This window comes from Electrona antarctica (assembly GCF_951216825.1).
Source record: "Electrona antarctica genome assembly, chromosome: 18".
NCBI lineage: Eukaryota > Metazoa > Chordata > Actinopteri > Myctophiformes > Myctophidae > Electrona > Electrona antarctica.
The window spans coordinates 38713893-38725278 of NC_136799.1; the positions used below are offsets into that span (position 1 = coordinate 38713893).

Here is an 11386-nt window from a genome sequence, read left to right on the forward strand (position 1 = left end):
CACACACACACGGACTACTACATGGTCGTCTACACAGAGCTATTGAATCAAGCAGAGGACGTGTTTGTACCAGCAGTGGTTCAGGTTCCGGGCACTGACTGACAGAGACGCCAGCGTACGGCGGATGTCTCAGTCTGATCGATAAAAGCACTCTGTCCGCTCCCTGGAGGGCCCTGGTGGACGCCAGAGGGGTCAACGGCGCTGGCGTGACACACTATCCTGCTGTTTACACGGCCGTGATGGCTAATGTCACCTTGTGAGTGGCTGTCTCTACAAACAACGTCCATGTCGGGCAGAAACCTTGTACTGTATCTGAATGCAGTGGTGTAAACCAGGGGTAGGCAACCTTTGGCACTGATGCCAACCTTGGCACAAAGGAGGGTGATCACTGGCACACTGGCATGAAAAAAAACAATTACCGGTAAATAAACAATTAAAAAAATGTAGTCAAATAAATTAATTCACTCATATTTGTATGTAAATTACATCCTGCACATCATTCTACATTCGTTAAAACTCTGAAGTCTGACTGGGGAGGGAGATAAGAGGCCTATGGTAAATGGTAAATGGTGCATTTTTATAGCGCCTTTATCCAAGGCGCTTTACATAGATGCATTACATTCACCCATTCACACACACATTCATACACCGATTGCGGCGGAAGCCATGCAAGGTACCAACCAGCACACCGGGAGCAATTTGGGGTTCAGTGTCTTGCCCAAGGACACTTCGACATGTAGACAGGAGGAGCCGGGATTCGAACCGCCGACCCATGGATCATTGGATGACCTGCTCTACCTCTTGAGCCACAGTAATGATCATTATAACAATGAAAGAATATTTAAAAAGGGAAAAGGTTATATTCGTGGACAATCAAAACATGTCGTAATTGTGGTGTCATTAAAGTGACACACTGGCTATCTAGAAACTAAAAACATGGCACTTTGTTTCAAAAAGGTTGCAGACCCCTGGTGTAAACCATGGGTTCCCAAAGTGAGGTCCAGGGACCCCCAGGGGTCCTTGAGGGAGTTCCAGGGGGTCCCCATCTAAATGATAGTTAGGAACCAAATGGACCCTTATGGGTCTGTAACTCAGAGAGTGTACAAATGGAACCAAATTTGGTTCCATTTGTACACTCTCAGAGTTAAATTGACTTTGATTTTACAATATACATTGGGGTCCCAGAGATAGAAATGCCATTGCCATTAAATAGGGGACCGTAGCCTAATTCAGGTCAAACCTGGGGGTCCTTGAAATGAAAATGGTTGACAATCACTGCTAGAAGCGCAAAAATCTTCTCTTATGGGAGTCCTTCACATATATTTCCAAATGGGGGGTCCGCAGGCTAATGAGTATCATTTTGGGGGTCCTTTACATGAGAGTTTTGGAACCGCTGGTGTAAACTAAAATAACTAAGTACTGCTATGCTCATACTGTACACCTTTACTATGTGTAAATATAATGAAATGAATAATAATAATGAATTGCATTTTTATAGCGCTTTTCCAAGTGCTCAAAGCGCTTTACAATGGTTCATTCATTCATACATTGGGAGGTGAAGCGACGAACAGTCGACGCCAGCGTCCTCACTTCCCACATTCACACACCAATGGTGGCGAGCTTACACCGACCAACTCATTGGAGGCAATGTAGGGTTCAGTGTCTTGCCCAAGGACACTTCGACATGTGGACAGGAGGAACCGGGATTCGAACCGCCGACCCAGGGATCATTGGACGACCTGCTCTACCTCCTGAGCCACAGGAGGTAGAGCCCACAGGAGGTAGAGCCCACAGGAGGTAGAGCCCATGGAGATCATTTGTTTTCTTTGATTGATCTCTATTCCCCCTTGCCCCCCCCCTCCTTCTTCTTCCCTTCCCCTTTTTCCTATGGAAATAATAAAACAACAGAACTTTTTTACATCTGTAAATCTGTGATGATGTGACAATAAAGCTGATTCTGATTGTCCAAAATGAGACTGAATGGATTTCAAACTACGCACACCTCTATTTATTTTATTTTATGTATTTATTGGTCTGTCATTATGGAGTTTAGCTTTACCCCACAGGCAATGTGTTATTCTTCTTTAGTTCCCTTTGGATGAGACATAGTATGAATTCTTAATATATTCCTGCCAGAAACCCGTTATATTATAAATGTCTGTCTGTTGTTTGCGATAAAAGCTATCACAGACATCTTAAATCCACTTACACACTTCCAAGCAAAACGTATACCTTCATGTTGTTGTTTTTTTACACTGCGTCGCCTGTTAAGTCTTTCAGATTTACAGAATGTTTGTTTAGTGCATGGTCTACAGATCCAGTGCCTGCAGTCTCCCAGCAGCCAGTCAGATCCTTCGGGGCAGGCAGGAACAGCCAGTCTGCAATGCCTCTTCCACCGTTGCCTGGCAACTGTGTGGCTGCTGCTCTATAATTCGAGCCGCGGACGTGGAGGGAGCCTGCAGGTGCTTGGATGATAAGAGAAGTCATCAGTAAAAGCACAGGGGGAGCAAATGACCCAGGACGGCGTCCATTTCTCAAAGTAAACGCGCGTGAAGAGAAGGATTGCTGCGGTAGATGTACAGTATTATACTAGTACTGCATCACTGTTGATTGTGACAGTACATTTTGATTTAGTTGTAGTCATAGTCTTTTGAGTAAAATTCTATTTAGTTTTAGTCATATTTTAGTCATCTGAAATGTTTTAGTTTTAGTCTAGTTTCAAGTCGACTAAATATCATGTGATTTTAGTTGACAAAATAGTTGATTTTGTTTGTTTGACAAAAAATTATTTTTGATGGCGTCGTAATGCCAGATTTTACACTTGGTTGCATGCTGAAAGTAGCCGATCTACAATCTCACAACGCGTCGCAGCGCTGTGTTGTGAGCTTGTAGATCTGCTATTTTCAGAGCTCAACACCCAAGCGCAACCAAGCATAAAATGTCTTGTCTTTTAGATCTACTGGATCTCTGCCCCACTATTTTAGACATTTTAGTCTAGTTTTTATTCGTTGATGAAATTGTCAATATATTTAGTCTTAGTTTTAGTCATCATACTCATAGCCTAGTTTTTATTTAGTTTTCGTCATAGTTTTAGTCGACAAAATCAACACTGCTGCTGCACATGTCGGAACATGAAAAATGCCCACTTTCAGTGACATTCCAACACACAAGGAAAGAGCTTTACATCATTCCAACACACAAGGAAAGAGCTTTACATCATTCCGACACACAATAAGGAAAGAGCTTTACGTCCATATCTCAACGTGCAAAATGTTAAGCACCACCCCCACTATCATTACGCACCACCACCCCCACTATCATGTGTGCTCAGCCGTGAATGAATTACAAGCATCGCGTCAGAGTGTCTCATACGAATCTAGTAGGATTAACCCATGTGGGTCCATTTCTACACTCACTGAGTCCAATTAACACTGAGGATATTGCAGTGTCCACCTTGACTCACAGACCTTTACTCTGGGGCATAATCATGTCTGGTTGTCACATTGATGCAGGCACGCACGCACACAGCAACGGTGCTACACGTAAACAGGCAAAGACAGGGTTAAGAGAAGAGGCAGGATGCAGAAGAACAGCCTTAAATAAATAAATAGATGATTGTCGACTGTGAGAGACGGAGGAGTGAGAGACGGTCGTGCACAGGGAAACGCATGCAGGCGTAGAACACGACATAAGCGACGGAATCCAGAAAGCGTGACCAGGAGCATCTCTATCAACAGCTTGCCTCCCGCTGTGCGTCTCTCTCTCTCTCTCTCTCTCCATCCCTCCATCTCTCTCTCCATCCCTCCATGTCTCTCTCCATCCCTCCATCCTGCAACATCTCAATACCGCCCCCACTGTGTTTGGCAGAGGGGCTCTGCAGTGGCTGCCGTTCTTATCTCATCCGCTGAGTGCCCTAGGCTGAATGAGGGTGTAAGGACTCAGCTGGTACTGTGTGTGTGCGCGTGCGCGCGCGAGAGAGAGAGAGAGAGAGACAGAGAGAGAGAGAGACGGACGGACAGGAGATCCTGCAGAGGGGGGCACACTGGGGCTCCATGTGGAGGAAAGACCACGGTGACAGTGAGTGGAAGAAGAAGATGAGTCTCAGCGGCGATCAAACCGCGACCACCGGCAGAAACAGCAGCATCAGCCGAGGTCTCCGGGAAGATGCTAAGCCCGCGTCAAAGCCGTCTACGCCCACTAGGAAACCAAAAACCGTGAGTATATAAACGTGCGTGGTGATGAGTTATGGGTACACAGTAGAAAGCTCACTGTTAGTTTCACTCTGAGGGTAAACAATTATCCATAAGGAATTATTAGCATATTCTCCACCATATTTCACGAACTTTTCTTACTTTAAATAAGCAACAATCTGGATTATTTTAAAATGTTAACCAATCTGTATGGTAGAACATTTTAACACAAAGTGCAGTGGGTGGAGGAGGTACTCTATCGTTGAGAAATATACTGTAGACCCAGGACACCTACAGTACATGTTGATAATGTCAATAAGGTTATTTGAAGCAGATGACACACCGCATTATGCCATCTTTATTGCAGTTCTGACATCATTGCAATTTGGGAGAAACATTGTACCTTTAAATTAGGCCTATACCAAAGCTGGTGACTGTATCAATCCGTAATTGTTGAGGCAAACAGTGACACTTCTAGACTACTAGAAGTAGTCTAGACGAATAGTCAGAACTAGACACTTCACGTTATAGACGCTTTTCCAGACAATGTCACACTGACAAGAACATGTATGCGTGCGCAGGTCGGGGACAAAAGATACCGACCGCTCATTAGATGCAATGTTAAAGTGGTCACAGCACGGACGTGTACAAATGCATCCCATCAAACTTTCAGATGCTGTCTTCCTCCCAGTGTGGAAGAAGAAGGTTTAGGGTGGATGTTCACTGTGATCTCACGCTCTTGAAATATATACCTTGGTTTATGTGGTGTCCACTTGTGTGTAAACAATAACAGCGATTCTCAAAGCATTTGTCTCTAAATGTCAACCTCCTCTTGTGTGTTGGAATAGGAATTGATTTCCTAAAACCGGCACCTACGTGTGTAGCCTCAAATAATGTTTGTAAACAGGAAACCCATCTATAAGATAGAATGAGATGAAACCTAAACAGGTTGGTGGTGAAGTAGTTCTCAGTGGAAAACAAGACCAATTCCATTATAAAATTTAAGTTAAATAATATTTCAAAAATATGTGTTGTGGATGCACTTCTATGGCCTACTAGAAGTATGCATACAAAGTTAGGTGTTGGTCCAATGGTCCAGCGGTTTGTGAGATGATCTCAGTCTGGACAGACAGACAGACGGACGGACGGACGGACGGACGGACGGACAAACGCCCACACATATAAACATAAAAAGAGCTCCAAGATGTCGATACAGTGAAAAGAACTGTTAGAGCCTGGCCACATAGATCATTTGAATTCAACAACAGCAATACAAGTTATCATATGCAGTGAATGTTTGTTTTAACAGTCACTACAGTCTCCAGAAGTTTCTAATTAACTGTTCAACCTTAGTTCCAGATGCCCAAAGCCCACCTTCATGCAATCACTTTACAATCACTTTGCTATCACTTTGCTATCACTTTGCAATCGCTTTGCATTCACCGTACTCTTTAATGGCAGAAGAAACCCATGCTGGGAAAAAGCATATACTATTTATTGTGAATGCATCTTGAATAATGCTTTTGACCTTATGATGCTTTCAAGAGACCTGGATAAACTGGACAAACCTACTGTATTGATGAGGAAAAATCCCAGGAAATCAGAAATGAAGACAAAACAAAGGCAAAACTGGAAAAGCTAGAGATTTGTCTGCTGCACTCCCTTTTAGTCAATTTTATTATTTGCAAGAAAACTAAAGATTTTGACAGGAAAATTAGAGGATACAAGAATTCTGTCCTAAATCACCAATTTGTGTAACACAAAATAACTCCTTTTATAAGGAAGGATATCTGGAAGGAAGGATGTTTAAAGAAATTATTGCATTGGTTAAGTATAATTAGTAAAACTAATTACTAACTGATTGAGGACGTAAGGAGTTGAGTCAATGTTTTGTTATTATTCCCATTCCTCAGCCCTTATAGTCTTCTGAGTCGTTTTATTTCACTGTGTGATTATTTTTAAGAGATCAGACCTACTACCTAGATGTGTCTTTTATTATTTATCTTATCACTTGCCCTTGTGGTAGTAGTAGCCACATGTTGGAAAGAGCATTGACAACTCATATTGCTGAACATAAAAATTAGGCTACACTAAAAGCTCTGCTTTAAAATAATTACTGTACTTCAAAGAAGCTATGTGGTTGGTAATGTGGCTGAGGACATGTTATGACTGAGTTATTCAATAAAACATAAATTAAAATTTGTTTCATTTTCAATAATAATAGTTATTATTATATTATATTATTATTATGAAGACTATGCACACATCCCTGGTTTATGGCCTTCTCTTTCAGTCGTTTTGAAACTGTCTCACCTATAATTACAATGCCGGAAATAGTTATGCCAGAGTATCACTCGGTTTGTTCTTTCATCTTGCAGCCCAAACCAGAGAATGCAATCACCATTGCGGTGTCGTCCCAAGTGCTCTTCAACATGGAGAAAGAAAAACAGATCTACGAGCTGCAGGGCATGGAGGAATATAACCACTACCAGATGGAACACGAGATGGAGCCCTTTAGTCCTGGACCAGCTTTCTCTTTTGTAGAGGTCTGACTCTGAGACCACGCACGCACGCACGCACGCACGCACGCACGCACGCACGCACGCACGCACGCACGCACGCACGCACGCACGCACGCACGCACGCACGCACAGACAGACAGACAGACAGACACTCTTTACTGGTTTATTACCAGTAAAGAGTTATTATTTTTGTATTATTATATGATTTTTATTGTCAGTGTTGTAGTATTATATAGCATCACATAGCCTACACTACACGACCATTAGTGACATTGCATTAGAAACCACAACAAATTGTAACACAAACTGTAACAGCAAATCAAAATAGTAGCTATTTGATATTTTCAATACTAATGTGTTTGGTCGTGTTCCAGGCTCTGGAGGCAGTGAATGCTCGACTGCGAGATCTCTACCCCGACAGTGAGGAGCTCTTTGATGTTGTGCTTGTGACTAGCAACCACGCATATGTAGGCCTCAGACTCATCAACTCCATCAACCACTACAGTGAGTGACAGGTGCACATGCAAGTTGTCCAAATCATTTTTTTCTCTTTGCATAGTACACATAATGTTATTTTCATTATGTCAGTAATTGTATTTCTTGTCTTTAATGTTATTTGTATTACTGGTTATCATTTTTGTACTGTGCATTAACCCGTTTTCACCCCTGGACAATGAGTCAACCCCTGAGTACCTGATCAGCGCCAGCTGCGTTGATCAAGGGCCCTGACGATATTCAGACCGTGGCCGTCTTGCCAGCAAGGTGCTAACTAGGTGCCACTTCTCATTCACAGCCCATTCATCCAAACAGAAAAGTCCTATCTAATTGTATTTAACAACGTCAAACTCACCAACATTGCAGCTGTACGAAAAGCTTTCTATCTGCAAAGTGTTTCATAAAAATCCGCTGTAGACATGTTATGAGCTCCTTTCTGTCAAGAAATTCGTTGCAGGTGATTTTTTTCAAAGTGCTGGAGTTTGGAAGTCCATGTGTACCACCTGTTTTGAATTTGCACATAATGCAGGAGGCAGCAGGAGATTGCTTTACTGATAACGAGTGCTTCCAAACCCTGACACTTATAAAATAATCATCTGCAAGGAATTTCTTGACAGGAAGTAACTGTCTACGGTAGATTTTTATGAAACAAACACTTTGCAGAAGTAAGAGGATAAATCAAGCTTTTCGTACAGCTGCAATGTTGGTGACTTTGACGTTGTTTAATACCATCAGATAGGACTTTTCTGTTTGGATGAATGGGCCTCAATGGGAAGTTGCACCTAGTTAGCACCTTGCTGGCAAGATGGCCGCGGTCTGAATATCAATTCACTCCCCAGGCCTGCCCTGGATCACAGCGTTGTCCCCTCCACACCATATAATTGCTACCTCATATTTAGCAGATTTTGCACTAAGGTTTATTGTTATTTTTGTTAGTTAGTTGGCACCCATTTTAGGAGGAATATTTGGTATTTTATTAGTATTTTTGGAGCTGTTGTACCAGCGAGCGACCCCCTTTTTTGTATTAAACATATATTCTTGTACTTACGTTTTCAGAGTTGGTCTCTCTCCCGAGTTTTTAAAGGTTTTTGCTCTCTTACCGTATAAAACACAAACCTGTGTGTCCTATGTGTTGATGTTGAACCTAAATGGTGTAAACAGGAGACTTTACCTCTATAACAAAAGTGACAAAGTTGTCTTTGTTGGGTTTTACGGTAGTTCTGCACTTTAACCAGTGTGGTTCGATTGGTGTATTGCTGTGAGCCTTATAGGATCATCGTATCGGAATCAAAGTGCCACTCTTGGGAGTGTAAGGTGGCAGATTGACTGAATCGGCCACCGTCACAAGAATGCCTTGTACAAAGGACATAAACACTGCCAGTGCAGTCAGACAATAGTAACATAGTCAGTTACAAGGTGCATAGATGGCAGAATCTATCAAATTAATATCAATTTCTATCAATTTCTATCATATCTATCAATTTAATAATATTTTCACATAGCGCCACATGCTCAAGTTAGTTATGTTGTGCTTATTTTGTTATTCGACATAAAGATCAAGCTTATTTCTTCTCTCATCTTCAACTCTGCAGACCTATTCATTGAGCGCTTCTGTATGACTGGAGGCAACAGTCCTATCGGCTACTTAAAGGCCTACCACACAAACCTATACCTGTCATCTGACCCAATCAAAGTCCGAGAAGCAATTGAGGAAGGTAAGCAGAAAAACAGAACAATCGAATGCCACTGAGAGAAGAAAGAGAAATGATATTGACAAAAGATGGATTATTAGTATTACCCTATTTAGGCTACGAGTTTCTTGCTAAAACCTGTAACAATGTTTAACGTGATCTCATTGATCTGATTTTCAATCAAATTGGCTGAAATTAGGCCACCCACCTGACAATGAATTGTCTGTTTATTAAAGATGAGACCCGTTATTGCACAAACACTTTACAGCAACGATTGCTATCAGAATATAGTGCCTCTCAACAAAAAGGTTTTTGTTCTAACCGAATATGAAATATTAAAATATTTAAAAAAAATAACTTTAATTGATCTGCAACAGGAATAGCAGCTGCCACCATGTTCACACCAGGGAAGATGACGATAGTGTCACAGACCCAGCTGCGTGTTGCCTTTGATGGCGATGCGGTTCTCTTCTCTGATGAGTCAGAACAGATCTACAAGACCCAAGGCCTCGAAAAGTTCTTTGAGCACGAGAAGACACATGAGAACCGCCCACTTGACCATGTACGTATGTCCCCAGGAATACATGTATCATAGTCTAACCACTTGAACCCTCTATTCCTAGAGAAACTGACCTGGGTTGCAACTATGTACTTTTTTCAACCATCTACATTAAATGTTTTTGCTACAAAAATCTACGAGCTCAACGTGCTATTTTTGAATATAGATAATATGGATGCTGGGGTTCAAGTGGTTAAATAACCAAACTAATCAGTGCAACTGAATCAGAGGATAATTGTGTAGAGAATTGAGAATAGAGTGATGAGTGTAAGATACTGTACGCTTTTTTCCCCTTTTGAGTAGACTAAAGACACGACCAGCTTGCCTCCTTCTTTACACTGTGTGACTGAAGTTAACCTCATGGTTTACGTTTACTGCTCAGTGCACAGACTTCACTGTATCCAGTCATTTCCACACTCATGCACAGAGCCACACACATGCACAGAGCCACACACATGCACAGAGTCACACTCATGCACAGAGCCACACACATGCACAGAGCCACACACATGCACAGAGCCACACACATGCACAGAGCCACACACATGCACAGAGCCACACACATGCACAGAGCCACACACATGCACAGAGCTGTAGCCGCTCTAGATCGGATCTGCAATCTCATCTGCAAACTGAATTGATCCTAGTCACCGGCCAAGGGCCAGCTGTCTAGAACAGGTTACACGTAGGCCTATGCATGTCCCCACAAAAGTAAACTAATCAGCGAAGCTCACGCTGCTACATGCATACGGCACCAATTACCGAACAGATGACTCCGCCACGTGTATAAAGCACCAATCACAGAACAGCTCATGCTGCCATGTGCATACAGCACCAATCACAGCAGTTCACACAAACACAAAGCTCAGTTGTTGCTTACAGCAGGACACGACACACTAATCTCATATTAGCATGTTACACATCATTGGTGATGTGTAATGTAGGTACATATCAATGTATGAATGAATGGACCATTGTAAGTGCTTTGAGTAAGCACGTAGTGCATAGAAAAGCGCTATAAAAATGCAATTCATTATTATATATTATTATTATCAATGTAGCCCAATGTAAAAAGATGAAATTAAATCAATACTCCCACTACAATCAAATGTTTTCAATTGACATTTTAAGATGTAGGCTATCATGTAGGGGGATTCAAGCCAGTTAGTACAACAGCTAACAGTTTTAAAGCTTTTTCAATTGCACAGGGAAGCCACACCGTTATTAGGTTTTATTTTCTTTCTTTCCCCAGGGACCATTGAAGTGCTTCCTGGAGGCTTTAGGAAAGCTTCAGAAGAAGTTCTATGACAAAGGCCAGCGCTTGGACTGCCCCATTCGTACCTACCTGGTGACAGCTCGTAGTGCGGCCAGTTCAGGCGCCCGGGCGCTAAAAACTCTGCGGTCGTGGGGTCTGGAGATCGATGAAGCCCTGTTGCTGGCTGGAGCCCCCAAGGGTCCCATGCTGGAGAAGATCAGGCCACACATCTTCTTCGACGACCAGATGTTCCACGTGGAAGGGGCAGTGGAGATGGGTACTGTGGCGTGCCACGTGCCCTATGGGATAGCCCAGAAAGGACCCCAAAAGAAACAAGAATAAACAAAGGCAGTATTGTCAATGCTATAATGTACCTTTTATGAAAGCCATATGTTGTTAATTATGCAATAATAACAGTAAACCCTGGGGTAGGCTATAGTCTGGTGCGTCTCAGAGGCAGGACTGATGAATAGGAAGGAAGACACTGGAGCATCACAGACAGTTCAAGCCCTTTTTAATTCACAGGGTGCAGGTAAAAAATGACAACGTTTCGATGTATCGGTCACATCTTCATCAGGTGATGATCATCAAGATGTGACCGATACATCGAAACGTTGTCATTTTTACCTGCACCCTGTGAATTAAAAAGGGCTTTAACTGTCTGTGATGCTCCA

At 42.4% G+C, this 11386-nt stretch overlaps 1 protein-coding gene across 1 annotated transcript; it reads left to right on the plus strand.

The window, feature by feature from the left end:
• Positions 1–4052: 4052 nt before the first annotated feature.
• LOC306941891 (cytosolic 5'-nucleotidase 1A-like) lies at positions 4053–11054 on the plus strand (the record flags this gene model as incomplete). The annotated part of the gene is made up of 6 exons (XM_079527531.1): positions 4053–4214; positions 6569–6736; positions 7087–7216; positions 8800–8922; positions 9276–9460; positions 10710–11054. 6 exons carry the CDS (start codon positions 4053–4055, stop codon positions 11052–11054), a joined length of 1113 nt encoding a protein of 370 aa, XP_079383657.1.
• Between the last annotated feature and the right edge of the window lie 332 nt (positions 11055–11386).